General features: G+C 45.1%; 5 protein-coding genes across 5 annotated transcripts; all 5 read left to right on the top strand.

Annotated features, from left to right (window-relative positions):
- Positions 1 to 375: 375 nt before the first annotated feature.
- N7537_000439 (putative C2H2 finger domain protein (Kin17)) lies at positions 376 to 1,522 on the top strand (the record flags this gene model as incomplete). Its single annotated transcript, XM_056891497.1, has 4 exons — positions 376 to 526; positions 577 to 734; positions 790 to 811; positions 864 to 1,522. The coding sequence occupies 4 exons, from the start codon at positions 376 to 378 to the stop codon at positions 1,520 to 1,522; spliced, it is 990 nt and encodes a 329-aa protein (XP_056756492.1).
- Positions 1,523 to 2,790: 1,268 nt separating this feature from the next.
- N7537_000438 (putative MFS peptide transporter) lies at positions 2,791 to 4,756 on the top strand (the record flags this gene model as incomplete). The annotated part of the gene is made up of 4 exons (XM_056891496.1): positions 2,791 to 2,794; positions 2,857 to 3,120; positions 3,182 to 3,964; positions 4,056 to 4,756. The coding sequence occupies 4 exons, from the start codon at positions 2,791 to 2,793 to the stop codon at positions 4,754 to 4,756; spliced, it is 1,752 nt and encodes a 583-aa protein (XP_056756491.1).
- Positions 4,757 to 6,569: 1,813 nt separating this feature from the next.
- N7537_000437 (MFS transporter) lies at positions 6,570 to 8,201 on the top strand (the record flags this gene model as incomplete). Its single annotated transcript, XM_056891495.1, has 1 exon — positions 6,570 to 8,201. The coding sequence occupies one exon, from the start codon at positions 6,570 to 6,572 to the stop codon at positions 8,199 to 8,201; it is 1,632 nt and encodes a 543-aa protein (XP_056756490.1).
- Positions 8,202 to 8,902: 701 nt separating this feature from the next.
- On the top strand, positions 8,903 to 11,774 carry N7537_000436 (uncharacterized protein; the record flags this gene model as incomplete). Its single annotated transcript, XM_056891494.1, has 5 exons — positions 8,903 to 9,100; positions 9,151 to 9,374; positions 9,424 to 9,530; positions 10,079 to 10,357; positions 10,441 to 11,774. The coding sequence occupies 5 exons, from the start codon at positions 8,903 to 8,905 to the stop codon at positions 11,772 to 11,774; spliced, it is 2,142 nt and encodes a 713-aa protein (XP_056756489.1).
- A 4,523-nt stretch (positions 11,775 to 16,297) lies between these two features.
- N7537_000435 (uncharacterized protein) lies at positions 16,298 to 16,927 on the top strand (the record flags this gene model as incomplete). Its single annotated transcript, XM_056891493.1, has 1 exon — positions 16,298 to 16,927. The coding sequence occupies one exon, from the start codon at positions 16,298 to 16,300 to the stop codon at positions 16,925 to 16,927; it is 630 nt and encodes a 209-aa protein (XP_056756488.1).
- Between the last annotated feature and the right edge of the window lie 690 nt (positions 16,928 to 17,617).

The following is a 17,617-nucleotide window of genomic DNA, read 5'->3' as shown; positions in this document are numbered from 1 at the left end:
CGTAGGATTTGGGGAGTTTTGTTTGATTTTGTCGGAATATTTCAATGAACCTAAGTATTCAACTTCAATTCATATTCATATTCATTTATCCACGTCAACATCCAACCAACTATGAACATTAAATTAAAGAATCAACTAACCAATTTTGGATGCTCAAGAAGGGTTAGGCCTCTTCAAGCTGTGTCATGTGATGTATTATGTAATAATCGGCTTATCGCCTTGATCTGCGCCACTTCCAAGCTTCTCTGACGACTTTCTTGAACGCTTCTCAACATACCCATCTTTCCGATCTCTTGACACTTCGAAGATTTCTATTCTCGTCGCTTTCTTTGAACGCTTCTCTCGACTTTTTTTTTTTTTTTACCAACGTACAAAATGGGGCGTGCGGAGGCTGGCAGTACAAAAGCCATCGGCAACAAGATCAAAAGCAAAGGCTTAGGTCGCCTTCGATGGTTCTGCCAAGCATGCGAGAAACAATGTCGAGATGAAAACGGTTTCAAATGTCATACCATGACTGAAGCGCATGGTATGGAACTCCATCCTCTACCTCCTGGCCACCTGCTAACTTTGTATTAGTCCGACAGATGATGATCATTGGAGAAGACCCGCGCAAGCACATCAGAGAGTTCAGTCGCGAATTCGAGCGAACTTTCCTCGATACCCTCAGAACCACACATGGTACTAAACCTATCAACGTCAATCATTTCTATAATCAGATTGTGGCCGATAAGCAGGTATGTCTCTAGTATTTTCTCTTTTGTGTTCTTTCTGGCTAAATTTTTTTCATAGCATATTCACATGAACAGCACAGGTATGTCCCGACGTAAAGGAGAAGCGAGGGTTGATGCTAACTTTCGTGGCAGAATGGAAAAGTTTATCACAATTTGCAGCATACTTAGGCCGGGAGGGAAAATGCCGAGTCGAGGACACCGATAAGGGCTTGGTTATCGCGTGGATTGATAACAGCCCAGACACACTTCGCCGCCGGGAGGCTATCTTAAAGAAAGAACGCCAGGAGAAGGGAGACGAAGAACGAGAGCAACGCTTGATTCAGGATCAGATTAAGCGAGCTCAGCAAGCGGCGCTAGCTAGCAGCACTACGACAGAGCCAGAACCCGAGGCAAGATTGCTGCAGAGGAAAGAAGGAGAAAAAATGACATTGAATCTTGGGCTTGGTTCTAAGAAGACAGATACAAAGCCTGCCTCACCTCCTACAACAACGACAACGACAACGGTATCGCTGGAAGAAAAAGATGCACCGACAGAGAGCTCCGAGTCTCCCGCTCCGTCTGCGCCTCCCGCACCAGTCAAAATTTCGATGTCAATGGGCGCACAGAAGCCGAAGAACGTGTTTGCTGCGGCTAAGAAGAACCCTTTAGCTGGGAAGAAGGGTTCTATATTCGTGGCTCCTAAGAAGATGACTGAACAGGAAAGGATTATGAGGGCTGAAATGGAGGCAATGGAGCGAAAGCGATCTCGTCCAGACTCTGGCTTCACGAACAAGCGACCAAAGATCACTTGAAGTGGCATATCTTAGAAAGAAAAATACATACCCAGCTACCCGGCCCATACCGCTGAGCCTACCACAACATCCCATGGGTGGGTCACTTTTCGGCCGGGGAAGTCATTTCTTCAAATTCACTTTCATCTTGCAACTGTAATTGGGGCCGGTGGATGACTGCTGTGTTGTGCATAGTATGTGGGCTTTCACGAACTACTTGATCATAGTGTATCTCAAATAGTTGTTCTAACATTGTCCATTTTAGATGCCTTCATTGTGTATGTTGTAGTGGTATATCAAATTGGCTTTCATCCACGTAGGATTCGGACGTAGCCCGCCGTGTAAATTCTCTGTTTCTCTCTATTCATTCATGTTATGTATTTCTTAAACGCTGAGACACTCTGGGATATTATTTTCCTTCTTCTGTACAACTGGAGGCGGGTAAGCCTTAACGGTGTCTGATAACCCACGGGCTGCCTTCCAAATCCGTCACATCCCGTTATCTGAGCCTATTGAATTATCCAACTGGTCGGGTCTAATGGACTATATGACTTTGAAAATACAGGCTTAAGCACAGGGCACCGCCAAGTCAACACTGCTAATATACAAATAAACAATGACTATGACGTGTTCGTTGTTCGTTGTTGCTTCACATTGGGCGGATATGGTCCGCAAAGATAAGACAAGCCTCTATCTTGGAAACTTGGTATCTTGGCATCTCGAAAGTCAAAACTTGATGATAAGACCTCATTTCCAATGCGACTGTTCTCAAAGGCTAAAAGAATCGTTGCTGCAGAGTATCTGTACGGAGTATAGAATAATATGTATTTCAGCCGTGCCTGGGGTTGGGGCCAGGCACGGGGTGGGATGCTCTCCAGGTCAGACCGAAATTGCGAATCTTGAATCCATAATGGTTTCAACGGAGCACCGTACGGGTGACACAAAGGAACGATCCTTTAGCGCTAGTACGGGTTGTTATTGGGTTTAGGGGATACGCCAGCGTTACATCCCCATGCCTATTCGTCATTTCTCTCCACCATGCCGTGCAGTTGCAGCCCACTCTTCCTGCATATGCTTCATTTTAGCTGGAGAAGGACTAGTAATCTACTAGAAGTCGAGGAAAAATCTCAAACCGGTTCCTAGTGCATGGCTATCACGCGATTGAAGCGGGATATTTGCCCCCAATCGCCGAATTTTCTGTGTTGGTGCTCTGTACGGAGTATTTATTGTCGATCTCCTCCAGATATCCTTTAGCAACCAAACATTGATCCTAGTGTTTTTATTTCCCAATGGGTAAGTAGACCATATTGATTCATCAAAAAGCATCCGGAGACTGACCTTGTCGAAATCGTCAGGCAATATTGAGCCCAATACGGACACCTCAGGGTTCACAGCCCGTGGGCACTCTCAAACATCACAAGAATCTCAGGAATCTCGGGAATCCTACGACGATGAGCTTACCCCCCCAACCAAGGAACAAGATTCCACACTTCGCAAAGTGGCCGAAAATCTGCCCCTCGTTGGTTTCTCCCTTTGTTTAGTCGAGTTTGCCGAGCGCGCGTCCTACTATGGAGCACAGACAGTCTTCTCCAATTTTGTCCAATTCCCACTGCCCGAAGGTGAGCCAAGTTTTCTATTGAGTATCGGGGAATATCATTGCTAAAGAAGTATAATACACAGGTGGCAATGGAGCCGGTGCTCCTCCACGTGGAACCCAAAAGACAGCCGGAGCCCTGGGAATGGGATTACAAGCCAGTACTGGTCTCGTGCTACTATTCAAATTTTTGGCCTATATCGTCCCAATCTTCGGTGGTTACTGGGCAGATACTTATGTTGGGCGGTATAAGGCCATTGTGATTGGTGTTTTTATCTGTGGTGTTGCCCATATCATCCAGGTCGTCGGAGCCATCCCCTCTGTTCTCCAGAAGGGAAAATCCAACGCGGCTCCGCCGTTCATCCTCGGCCTCTTGCTTCTTGCTTTCGGTGCCGGTCTCTTCAAGCCGAACATCTCACCGACTGTTCTGGATCAGCATAAATCCCAAACGCCATACGTCAAAACTCTCAAATCGGGCGAGAAGGTTATTGTCGACCCCGAAACCACCAATAATCGGACTATGCTGCTGTTCTACATGTTTGTCAACATCGGTGCTTTCTACATGCTAGCCACAACCTATGCGGAAAAGTACGTTGGGTTTTGGCTTTCCTTCCTGCTATCAGGTGCCATTTACTTCTTGCTTCCAATTCTCCTCTTGGCTGTCTATAAAAAGACCAAAAAGCAGCCTCCTAGTGGAAACAAGGACCTCGCGGAAGCCGCTAAAATTGTATGGACTGCCCTTGTACAGAGCAAGTTCCAATTCTGGCGCAAAGACTTCTGGGATTTAGCAAAAGCCGAAAACCTTCGCAGTAAGGGCATCGAAGTTACTTGGACCGATACCGCAGTATTCAAAGTTGCGAAAACAATGGGTATGATACCTCCCCAATCCTTCTTCCACTTTGCTTCAAGCAAAGGCAGTTAGTCACATTGATCAATTCTAACAATTGTGTTCATTAACAGAGGCCTGCGACATCTTCTGGTTTTACCCAATCTACAATCTAAACGACGGTGGTATCGGCTCAGTCTCCACAAACCAAGGTGCATCAATGATCACGAACGGAGCACCCAACGACCTTCTCAACAACTTCAACCCACTGACAATCATGGTCACCATCCCGATCCTGACTTTCGTGATCTACCCATTCCTTGAGCGGCGCAGGTTGAAGCCCGGTCCCATTACCCGAATGACAATTGGCTTCTCTATTGCCACTCTAGCCGGCATAGTTGGCACACTGGTCCAATGGAAAGTCTACCAGCTCTCACCGTGTGGCACTCACGCATCGACTTGTGACAATGTCGCCGATATTAGTATCTGGTGGCAGATTCCCAACACAGCTCTCAGCGCCATCAGTGAATGTTTCGCCAACGTCACGGCGTACGAGGTGGCCTATGCTCGGTCCCCGGATAGTATGAAGGGTCTGGTCATTGCTATTTTCCTTTTTATGACTGCCTTGTCTAGCGCTCTTGGTGAAATTCTCATCCCCGCCATTAAGGACCCGTGGCTGATCTGGATTTGGGCTGCTCCTGCCGTCGCCCTGGCGGTTCAGACTGTTATTTTCTGGTTCAGGTTCAAGCATATGAACTCTGAGAACTACTTCGCCGATAATGTGGAACCTTCTCGGGTTGAGGAGCAGCAAGTTTTATCCAAGACGGAAGCTTGAGTTTCGCGGTCTATGATCATAAATCTTAGGGCGAGGCATTGCCTGTCCTGTTTCATGAATGGCGGATGATAATATATTTTCGAACTGTATTTACTCTACTCTGCGTATATACCTTGATAGTTACTTTTCCTAATTGTCCCTGCGAGAATTCGTAACCTCTTGAGAGCGGAAATGAAAAGTGACCATATTAATATATTCTTTGCTGGTACGTAAGGTGCCAGGCTGTGCCTCGTTATACCAAGTTCTCTGTTTGACTTGCCTGCATATCAGGTCAGCCATCATTTAATAAATCTGTATTTGGAAAATATCAGATTTACTGTGATGAATAAATACAATGTGAATATTTAGGCTCAAATTTAAGAAGAAATTGACCTTCACGAGGCCTGATTCAGAAATTAAGGAGTAATCAAGAAGCGATCAAACAGCATAATCTCGTCACCAACGAGTGCAACATCCTCATATCACAACATTGTCCCTTGGTATCGCTTTGCTTGTAGAGCAACAATAAATTCGCGCTAAGTAGTCAGACCATGGTAAAACCATCTATATATAAAAAGAAACGAGATCATAGGAAAAGGTAGAAAGAGCGCTAGCACTATCGCCTCTAGGGTGAGATGTCACCTAGGGGGTGATAGGAGCCTATGTACTTGGACTATCCCCGTTCCTAAGATAATTATATAAGCCCAAATCAAACTCTAGGACCCTTTTTTTATTCTGCCATGATATGTAAATAAGTCTAGATGATATCGGTGGAGTCCGTGGCTTTCGTTTCGACCGACAACGATAGTGAGGCGTAGAAAAATATAGCGGAGGGAGGCTCTAGCAAGCACGCTTCTCGGCTGCATGTAGTTTAATTAGACACCTACCTCCGGCATACCGGAGATTTTACGGCATATTGAAACGACCGATTATGTCATTTCACTTTGAAACTAGACCTGCTCCACAGTTTATACATTGAGTAGAAGAGTCATTTAGTAGTGCTTATATTGTGGAGCTAAATGGGGGTCCGTTTGCGGCATAATAGGTATGAAAGACCGGAGACCGGAGTTACTCGATTTACTATCTGAATCGCAATTTCTTAGATCCCATTAAGAACCGTGGAGGACTAACGTGTCGTCGCACTTTTAAGGGCTGTGTTCACCTGGGTATTGTAGATTGGGATTTGTTGTGATCTGCAGCATTCATGCGAGCTTTTGGTATTAAATGGAGGACTTGGGTTTGTGTTTTTTTTTAATCTGTTTAAAAAAAAATAAAAAATTGGAATGCCCGTTAGATTTGTGAGTCAATAACTGGCGGAAACTTTATCATAAATATTTTAAGCTCAGTTCTCGAAACAAAAAAATGCCTTCGGAGACACGAGCCGAGAAAGGATCGGATCTCTAAGAAAAAACCTGACATGATCAAATTAAAGAGACATTAAGCGTAATTCGGCATACCGGCAATGATATCACACAATTAAAAGTTGGGCTAGATGCAGCTGCATGGATTTTATAGGTGTATTTTCGGTGATCGTTCGGACCGAGACATTGCCGGTCACATGCCGCTGGTTTAGTGCGCCATTTTCTGCCTTGCTGACTTTCCGGTGATCGTCCGGTCTATCTCGGAGATGGGTCGGGCTTGCAAGTATATACCTGACGTCGAAAGCCTCCTTGGAGGTATAAGTATCTGCTATGTTACCTTCAAAATATCTCGCACGACCATATACTCTCAGAAGTCCTTCTATTCTTAATAAACTTGCACATTTATTATTATGTCTTCAACAATACCAGAAGACCCAGAGACCCCAGAGCCCTTGCATTCCCAGCACTTAAATATGACCGAAACCCAAGAGAGCCTCCGCAACCGGGGTATCGCAGAAACCCCTCGACCATTGGACTACAACTACCCAACTATTGGACATGGTTCGGACCCTGTGTTCCCTGAAGAGTATACCGTTGAAACCAGTACTGGCCTTGTTCCTCAAAGAACCCTGGAGCAAATCCGATCTCATGGTTCTATCCCATCCACGAAAATTGACACACCAACATACGAGCCCGACACCGACATTGAAAAAGGAGGAAACGGCCCTACGGAGTTTGTAACCTTCACCATCGATGATCCTGAACACCCCTACAATTGGTCCAGCGTTTACCGCTGGTACGTCACTCTTGTCGCTTCGGCAGTTGTGGTATGTGTCGCATTCGGGTCCTCCATCGTCACTGGAGGATTGGGTTTAATCGAAGAACAATACCATGTCTCTCTCGAAGTTGCGATCCTGACATGTTCAATCATGGTCTGCGGATTCGCAGTTGGCCCTCTACTCTGGTCTCCCCTCTCTGAGATCATCGGCCGAAGACCTGTATACATCATCTCCCTCACTTTATATACCATTTTCAACATTCCATGCGCTCTGTCCCCGAACATTGGTGGCTTGCTCGTGTGCCGGTTCTTATGCGGTGTCTTCTCCAGTTCGGGTCTCTCCCTCGCTGGTGGCACCATCGCCGATATCTGGAGCATCGAGGAGCGCGGCATGGCCATTGCTTACTTTGCTGCTGCGCCATACTGTGGCCCTGTGCTTGGTCCCATCGTGACAGGTTGGATCAACATTGGATCAGGTCGTCTCGACCTCTTCTTCTGGGTGAACCTAGCCTTCGCCGGTGCCATTACAGTCATGATCGGCCTTATTCCGGAGACATATGCTCCAGTTATTCTTAAGCGCCGCGCCGCAAGACTCCGCAAAGAAACCGGAAACCCAAACATCATCACCGAGCAAGAAAAGACGAAGCTCACTTTCCAAGAAATCGCCCGCACAAGTCTGATCCGCCCCATCACTATGATCATGACCGAGCCCGTTCTCGACCTAATGTGCATGTATATCGTTCTAATCTACGCAATGCTCTACGCCTTCTTCTTCGCATACCCAGTGATCTTCCCCAAGCTTTATGGCTACAACGACGGCCAGATCGGACTCATGTTCATCCCCATTCTAATCGGCGCCGCCTTTGCCCTAGTTGTCACTCCAGCCATCGAGGGCAAGTTCAAGAGGATCTGCAGCGAGCGATCTCCAACACCAGAAGACAGACTCCACGCAGCCTTGCTTGGTGCGCCTTTTATCCCGATCGCCTTCTTCATCTTAGGTGCTACCTCCTACAAGCATATCATCTGGGTTGGACCTGCTTCTTCCGGAATTGCCTTTGGCTTTGGCATGGTGTTGTGCTACTATGCAGTTAATAACTATATCATCGACTCGTACCAGAAGTACGCTGCGTCGGCTTTGGCAGCCAAAGTATTCCTGCGCTCTGGTGGCGGTGCAGCTTTCCCGCTGTTCACCACGCAGATGTATGATCGTCTTGGGTTGCAGTGGGCTTCTTGGCTGATGGCTTTCATTGGAGTTGCCATGGTTTTCATTCCGTATATCTTCTACTTCTTTGGGGCAGGACTGCGTGCAAGACTTACCCGGGACTAGGAGTACTGTAGTTGCTGTTGTTGTTTTTTCCTTTTCTTAATCAAAAGGTTAAGGCATTGGGAAGCCTGATATTGGTTGGTGGAAAGACGAAAGTCATGGTGTGGGCATAATTTTGGGGGTCATGAAATAATAGACCTAATGATACATAGAACATCACAATAATAATAATACTAGTTTGAATCAGTTGCAGAATATGGTGCTAGGTGTCGCTTTACTTAAGCGGAATGAATCATTATTAGAGAAGAGTTCGCATAGGGTCATCATCAAAATCAATGAGTGAACTGTTTGCGCACACATTGGCGATCTTAGAGATACTAGGAATTCTCCTGTTTCAAGTGCGACAAGATCATCGATGCACATCCCAAATTTTGGTAAAGCTGAGAGGATCAGACCGGCAATCGTGCGACGAATTGTGGTAAATCACCCTATCCTCCCCTATCGTGCACTCACCTTTCTCATCATCCTGGGCCAACCTTAGAATGCTTCTACTACCACCTCCCCCCAACCCCCCACCAAAAGATAAGACGTCGTCTGTTATCAAAATGGCTATTTGGCCGGACCCCAAACCTTGCACTAACTGTGGATTGATGCAAGAGGGCCATACGCGGAAAAACTGTCCGCATATCGAATGCCTTCGCTGCCACGAGCACGGTCATATGAGTTATGACTGCCCGAACACCGAGTACAGCTACTGCCACAAAATGGGGCACTGCAAATCCACGTGCCGCAAGCTTAAGCGTAAGAATCACGGGCAACAAGGCGACAGAGCATACGAATCCTTCTCCCTCCCCTCGGGTGTACGTTCATCTATGCCACCTTCACGGCGTGTGGGACAATCCCAAAGCACAGTTGACCCCCAGCCCACATTTCCTTTACAGACTACCCAGGAAACTACGATGGTCAGTTCTAAAATGTCCTGCAGGAGGCTTATCTACTAACCCAGAATCAGAATTCTTGGGAGCTAGTCCCAAGTGTTGTTTTCCCGAACCTTCACAACACAATTTGTCATCTGACTTCGAGTCTTGCGACTGATCCTAATGTCTACCTGCAACGGCTTCCATATCATTCTGTGATTACAGGTTATGGAGGTCCACAGAAGATAGCCCAGATGTTGCTGGAGTGGGTTGATCCTCATATTAGGACACTTGAGGGTAGATTCCTTCGGGCAGAGGAGTATGTTAAGCCCCTAGATTGGATATTAAGGTTTCTAACATCTTTAAAGACTTCTTAGTATCCAGGCACGTCAGGATAATTGTTGGAGCCCAAATGGAGGCTACGTGGACATTGTCACAGACTCAAGAAACAACGAATACTGGCGTGCCTATCCTGGTCAGTCTATATCAAAATCCACAATTGGGCAATTCTGCGCGGATCTAGGAGCACCTGCATTATTATGTCATTGCGCAAGGACAAGGGTATCGAGCAGCGAACTGGCTTAAGCTCTGGGAAGTACCAAGGGATACCCAGCTATCATGTACCTCTCGAGCCGTGGCTCTCAATGTCTTAGAAATGACGATGTGTCGCGCTTTTCAATCACCTTCCAGGGAGCAGTTTGGAGGCTTATTATGGGCCAAGTGAGGACGGGGAGCCTTATTCCAATCTCGGGTTGAATATCATTCCTACTGTTCTCCAAGGACTCTCCCTTGGACCTTCAGTGCGCAAATCCTTCTCCCTTGGCTTGGAAATCTCCCTAAATCCCGACATTAATGGGTGGACCCAATTCCGTTACTAGTACGGGAAAAAGGCTGAGAAGTCCAATATCAACTTTCAGCACCCGCTAATGCGATCCTCGGAGTTTCATGTCCGTTTTTAGGACGCAATCCAGCATCTCCAGCTAAGTCAGACTTTTTGTGGCAATGACTCCCTACCACACTCAGCTTTAACCAATTTTGAGCTTTTGAGCCAGTTAAAAGAGGACCTAGAGCCAATCCGCCTTCCCTGGGTCCCGCCTAACGGTAACCTTGAAGCGCTGGTTGGCTTCGCACTGGAATATTTCCTTGATGCAGAATCAGAACATTCGGATAACACAAAGATATCCGTTCCGCGCCAATTTCAGGATAGTGGCTGGAATGTGATGAACTCTGTCACCTGGGCTGCAAACCCTATCAAAAAAGATTTGACTGAAATGACGCAGTTCTTCTGGTCGACCCAGAAGAGTGAGACTGAGTCATTATTCGGTTCAACCAATCAATTATCCAACACAGTGGATTGCGGGTGATTCTTATGTGTGGACATGCAGTGCAGGAACTTGTTCTACCCACAGAGTGCAAGGAGACTCGCCTTAAACTAGAATCTAGGGAGGTTCCTATATTTCTTGAGATTGAAAACGAAGCTATCAGACGCGTCTATGTTCTGATACCGAATCCAATTGATGCATTTCTCCTCCGAGAATGGCGCAAAACTCACAAAATATCCGAGGCGCTTCATTTCACATCAGCTATCACCATGACTGTTGGTATTCGCCCCTACGCTGGTGATAATGGATGTATACTGACAAAGGCCATCCGAGATTACATGGATGAACGGAAAGGAATTCAGGAACATTTAGCGCTTGGAACTCTTCATCCAATGACTCGCCTATGGTTTACACGTAGAGGGTTTGCGAAGGACGAAGACATCTCTCTCTTGCAAGAAAAAGGAGGCGGGAGTCTTAGCAACGCAATCCTCGTCTTGCTGCATGTGACCCCATGTCGTTTTCAAAACGCCCCCATGACGTCCGCTATGAGCTCATTCCGCAGATCAGAGAAACCCCATGCCCCAGAGTTTAAGATTGACAAAGCACAACTTGAAGCTGTTCGGGATCTCTGTTACCAATTGAGTAAGAACCTACCAATTGATTATGACCATCCTAGTGATGGTTTAATCCAGGATGTCAAATCCAGGGAGGAAGATTTGGAAGATGATGTTGGGGAAGCTGATGTTCTTGAAAGAGAAGATCTGGAGACTTCTCGAATATGTGTTGATGACCACGGAACCTTTACGCTTGTGATGGAGACCCCAGTCACTTTATGGGACCGAAAAAAGCCCCGTGCTTGTGCTTCAGATCGAAGCTTCACTATTGAAGGCAAAACCCGAGAAGAACTCTTACAAGGCCATAAATATCTCGGGACTCGGAGAGGACAGGGAATGTTTGTTGTGACAATACATTCATGCATTCAGCTTTTTCGTCGTATTGAGGAGCCTCCACGGGAAGTCATTGTTAAGGCCGAGATTAAGCCACCTAGCCAGCGACATCCACACGTATGGGCGCAAGAAACGCTCGCGACAGATCCAGGGTCACGGTTGGCTTTTCGCATTATGTACACAAGGGGTGACGTGGAAACATCATCCTATGTGACTTCAAATATGGTCAGAGATCTCTGTAAGGCCAACTCATTCGTTCACTGGATGGAGGGGGAAGGTGTTGCAGACATTATCACAAGGCCAAGGCAGTTTGTTGTTGTGAGTTCATTGACCATAACCATCCCCCAAGGTATCTCACAGCCCGGCTCTTTCTATACCAACGACTACGCTACCTTAATCTCTGCCAGAGATTTCAACTTGGGGGAAAAGCGCAAAATAGATGCAGTATGACTAGTAAGTAGTGTTGGCGCCTAGGCCCAGGGTAGTTCATACCTATTTGTCTTATTGCTTGTTGATGAATTTTATCAATTCGGCGATGTCCCAGTTAGATATTACTAGATCTCCCAGAAACTTTACGTGGGGATTTGAGTATCTAACGCAAGTTAGCTTAGTAGGAAAGCAGATCTTCTCAAAGAGCTATCATATACTAGGGGCGTGCATAAGGCAGCACACCATGAAGCTAGGTAATGTTCCACTAGAAAGGTGTAGAGCTGGGCTTTCTTGTAAATATGAAGAGATCCAGGAGATATTTACGAGCGTTGGCCAGTCCGAGAGCATTGTGTTCCCATTTATGATTATACCTTGCAACAGTCTTCGAAATTGTTCGAGGGACCGTATGAAAAGCTAGGCTAAACTCAAGAATACCTATGTTTGCATGAACCACTGATGTTATACAGCAAAAAGCGATAGGTGAGATAGAGCAAATTCCTCGTAGATCTAAGGCTATGCACGAGAAGGCTGCCTGATATCCTGTTTTTACAGCTCGTAAACTGAAGATCTAGCGGTTATCCCTACCGTTATGAGATCTAGACACAGGTCTTAAAGAAGTCGAAATCACAGGGATATTGTGGGGGAGATCACTAGAGGTTCTGGATAAACTGATGAACAATCCATACTTATATAGATGGGAAATTCAGCTGTTGCTGAGTTCAATGGGGGCAATGATCAAGTGAACTTCCGCGATCAAGTTTTGTCCAGGTTGATATAGGCATATTCCGAGACACAGCACATCAACTGCCCGGGTGGTCTAGTGGTATGATTCGCGCTTAGGGTTCACCCAAAGCATTATTGCGCGAGGTCCCCGGTTCAATCCCGGGCTCGGGCCGATTGTTTTTGCTTGATTTGCATTACTTACTAATACAAGAATAATCAGCCTCATCATATATATTTTTAAATATTTCTGCTTTAGTTCGCCTCGTTCGTCGGTTTTATGAGGGTGGGGAAAGGCTTGAGTTGTGAACAACTCTTCTGTGTATAACATACCTTTGATATCTGTTGATTTGACAATCAATATACATGTATATGTACCCTTACGGATGTACGTGTGTTGTCAACGGCTCAGGAAATAGCTGGACCAACAATTGTTCTTGAATTGGAAGGAGATGTCGGTCTACAACTCGGCCAAAAGAGACACTAGCTCATTACGCTAACTAGGTACCGATGATATATCTACGTAGATTAACAGAAACCCACGATATACATATTTCAAATAAATAGATTGAAACGAAAAAATGATAGGCCAGATGCAAATGAAGGATCGGAAAGCCAAAAAACAAGCGGCCCGAGCCCGGGATTGAACCGGGGACCTCGCGCAATAATGCTTTGGGTGAACCCTAAGCGCGAATCATACCACTAGACCACCCGGGCAGTTGATATTCATTTCAAAATTTAACTATACAAGAGGAAGCTCGATATTTCTTGAGCTATATAGGGCGAAAAATACTCAGTACGCTAAGAGGGATAAAGGTGTATGTTGTATATGACCTGGCATTATATTAATCAATTATACAGTAAACCCCCTTATAACGAACGTGGATATAACGAATACCTGAGTTTAACAAAATAAAACCGGTGCTTCAATTGATCCGCCATAGTAATAACGAATTTTTCTCGTTACTACGAATTTTGTTGTTTTATCCTTTCCCATACAAAATTCGTTACAAAGAGGTTTTGTTACGTCATTTTGTATCAATTACTATAAACCCATGAACTGCCTCGCTATTAGATCACGTGATGGTTAACCAATTTCCAATTAAAATACGTCACCTCTCGATCCTTACCCCCTAGAAAAGTGGCTCTCCTAGAGCAGTTAATTAGTGTGCTTGGTAGACACGCAAGAGTAGTAGAAGTGAGGGAATGAAGAGTATAGAAGCAGGATGATATCAGGGACCTTTTTAGGGTATAAGTATTTAAGCCAGAGATACTGTATGATATACATATTATATATGGCAACTGGATTTTACGAAAACCTGGATTTAACGAATTTTTTTGCCCTACGTTAATTGATCCGGCATAACGGGGGTTTATTATATTACTATAATATAGCAAGAAAGAGGGAAGGTAAAAAAGAAAGAACGGCCCGAGCCCGGGATTGAACCGGGGACCTCGCGCAATAATGCTTTGGGTGAACCCTAAGCGCGAATCATACCACTAGACCACCCGGGCAGTTGATACTCATTTCAAAATTTAACTATACAAGAGGAACCTCTTGATTTATAGCATGGATCAGACTCGAGATAAACAAATTCCCATGTACTAGTTATATAGCTTCGTAGTAACTATTAGATTATTATGATTAAATATTTTTATCATTATAAGCATATAACCTGCAACCTATAGCTATCAATAAAATAATTGTTTGTATCGATTCAACACTATTAATAGTTAATGCTAATAACATAAAACCTAAATGAGATATACTTGGTACTATAAGCAAGCAATCTTTTAACTCTAAATTGTGTTAAACCTAATACAGTACCAATTGTTAAAGATAATAACGAACCTATTAATAAACTAGTAGTTTAAGTAGTTATATTGTGTAGTAATATAACTATGCTAATATTATATGAGTAACAATATAAAAATATTTAGAAAAATAACAATATGTTTAAAAAAAAGATGGGCCCGAGCCCGGGATTGAACCGGGGACCTCGCGCAATATTGCTTTGGGTGAACCCTAAGCGCGAATCATACCACTAGACCACCCGGGCAGTTGATGAAAAGGAAGGAAGGAGCCACCATTTTATTTCAAGACAAATTTTGTTCGCTTTCATTTCGCTCTCTCTTTTTTGGTTAGGGGCCCAAGGCTGGAAGGCCTTCGAGACCTTCCTATTTAGGTGTGTAAATACGTATATATTATTTCTCAACCAAGTCGCTAGAATTGGAGAAATACTGTATGGGTTTCAAATAGAAAGTGTTTGACTATATTCCTTACATCGGGTTATTATTCGGGGTATATTTTGAGCTACTATATGGTGGAGCCACGCAATAGAAGGTTTAGCTGGTCTTTGTGGCCTAATATATTACATAGGCTCATATATATGGCAGGTGTCTTAGATAGCAGTGTTGGAGGTGCCCTTCTGGTTGTCTGAGGGATGGGGGAGACAAAGCCCTGGCCCCCGTGGGGGGATAATCCGCTTAACACACTCAAATTCCGATGAGAGCTGGGTTGCAAGGGTTGAATATAAAACCTAGTTCAATGCAATATGCACCTTTTATGTGGGATGTATATATAAAAGGTAGTTCATGTTATATATATATATATCTCTCTCTCTCTCTCTCTCCCACCTCATTTAATCACAGGAGACCGAATTAAGATCAAAACCCCAACATACCAGCCTAAAGGCATGGATATCAGCTCTAAAATGCTCCTGTTGTTATCGAAGTAGAAAAATTTAAGAACCCCTAGTTATAGTAGTGAATAGTGTAAACGGTAAGTGGATGACCACAGTGTCTATTCCCGGTTTGGGTTAGTCTCTCCATGTGATAACTGTAATTTACGGTGACTCATCGAAGATACATCGAAATGCAAGGCTGGCAGAAAGATCCCTTAATATGGACTAGTGCGCTCGAGGTAGGGCCTTGAGAGATAAAGAAAGTGAGAATCGAGGTAAAACTGATTTCGAATATCCCTGTAATCAGGTCTATTATTCTTCTTGGCTATTCTCTGCACCCTCAACGTGCATAACTGGACAAAAAAAAAAATAAAAAAAATGGAGGCATCATGTTGATAAACGATAAAATATAATGGTTAGGACCGAATAATTAGTAGTAGCCTACTAAGAGTTAAAAGGTCAACTCAACCAATGGGCAAGAGAATATTTGCAGTCAGTGATGAAACAATTGATTGTCACAGAAATCTGACTGCAAAAAGAATAAAAAACCAATTAATTCATCTATCTTTCCAATACACGCGGTGAAAGAAGTAAGGTGTTTATTATGTATGATTGGCTAGGAAATAGTTGTTGATCGACTTCATAACCGTCTTGCCACTGGCTATGGCTAATTGCGATATTGATAGGCAATTCTTTTAGTGATCAGTTCTATCAACTTGATGCTACTCAACGCACAACGGCCAGAAGAATTTGAATTAACCATAGATCTGCATACTACATATCGACTGTCGAATGGACTTAATCGTTTTTCTGGGCTTGACTGTACCCTGTCGTCAATTTTTGGGACGTTTGTCCTCTGACTACAATCATTGTGGTACAAGGTGGTGAAATACTGTTTAAAAGTGAGTTCTCAGAAAAGTGTGTGTGAAAGACTGGTAGTTCAACGTCCGGTGGACATCATTCCCACGAGCCTTTTCTCACGTGCGTTTCCTATTAGCCCGGGTGCCCCATGTTGTAGCTCTTAAAATATTTCAACCTGGGATGATGCCTTAGCTTCCAGGCAAGAATAGTCGGAAGTCCCCCGCCTCCATCTACAACCACCCTATTAACATCTTTCCAAAGAGACCCAAATTACCCACAATGAGTGAAATCAAGCTCTTCTACAAAAAAGGCGCCTGCTCGCTGCTTCCTCACATCCTTCTCCACGAAGCGGGCCTTTCATTCACCACCTCCGCTGAGAACAATGTCTCCATGTCGGATGAGCTACTCAGCCTGAACCCCAAGGGCAAGGTGCCCCTCCTCATTGCCAACGGCGAAGTCATCACAGAAAACATCGCTATAATGACCTACATCAACAACCAGGTCCCCGAGAAAAACCTTCTCGGCGCAGCTGGAACCATGGAGCCAATTCGAGTTTACGAATGGTTTTCCTGGATCGGAAGCGCTGTTCACGCGGTTGGATTTGGAGCTTTTTTCCGGCCACAGCGCTTCACAGTCTCTGAAAGTGCGGATGTGCATGCCGGAATCAAAGAGCAGGCGAAGAAGACGTTACTTAGCAGCTTCAATGTGGTTGAGGACCGACTGGACGGCGTCCATGCCGTTGGTCGAAAGTTTACAGCTGCCGATGTTTACTTGCTAGTATTTTGGCGATGGGCACAGTTGACCTTCGGAATGGACTTGAAGGCCGAGTTTCCGAAGTACAGTGCTCTCGCGGAGACTGTGGCGAAGCGAGAGAGTGTTGTAATGGCGATGCAGGAGGAGGGTATTTGACTCCATAGGGTTTCAAGCCTCTATGTAGCGCAAAAAGTAAAATTATTTCCGTGGTGGGGTGAACAAGGTGTTGGACGTTGTCAATGATCAGCCCTTCTTTCTGTTGCCGCTCTTATTGCCGCGTTCTAAAATTTGTATTTCTAAAATTGGCTATAGCTATTCTAGACCCGCTTACTAGGACTCTCATTCCTAGGATCTATAGTATGGCTCCTAGACACGCTCTTGGTCGCTCCTAGGGATCAGACTTAGGGTTCCTAGAGGACACTTTGTTCTTGAGGTGTTTCTGGGATCACTTGATCCGTGCCTAGGAGCGTGCCTGGCGTTCCTGGGCTGTGGTTGGTTCCGGGGAGCTCGATCGGCGTTCCCGGGAACCCCACATCTTGTTCCTGGGATCCATGGGCCCGAGCTAGAGTCTACATCAGGTCGATGATTGGCTTTCAAGGAGATGACTAAACATGCTGTTCTCAATCACAACAAAACCAAAATGGTATCGCAGGACTCGTACCACCTAATATACTATATGTATCAACAAGGGCCAGGAGTGTTTACCACAATAAATGCTTACCCTTGAGTAAATTTCGAATCATCCGGCGTAGCAACCAGCCCTCTTCTTGGAGATCCGTAACTCTACCGTGGGGTGCTTCAAAGCCCCTAAAGATCTAGAAACAGCGTCTCCTGGCCTGTATGGTT

The sequence above is a fragment of the Penicillium hordei genome, assembly GCF_028827395.1.
Source record: "Penicillium hordei strain IBT 12815 chromosome Unknown utg000001l_segment0_segment0, whole genome shotgun sequence".
Classification (NCBI taxonomy): domain Eukaryota; kingdom Fungi; phylum Ascomycota; class Eurotiomycetes; order Eurotiales; family Aspergillaceae; genus Penicillium; species Penicillium hordei.
This window is presented reverse-complemented; position numbering and strand designations above follow the sequence as displayed.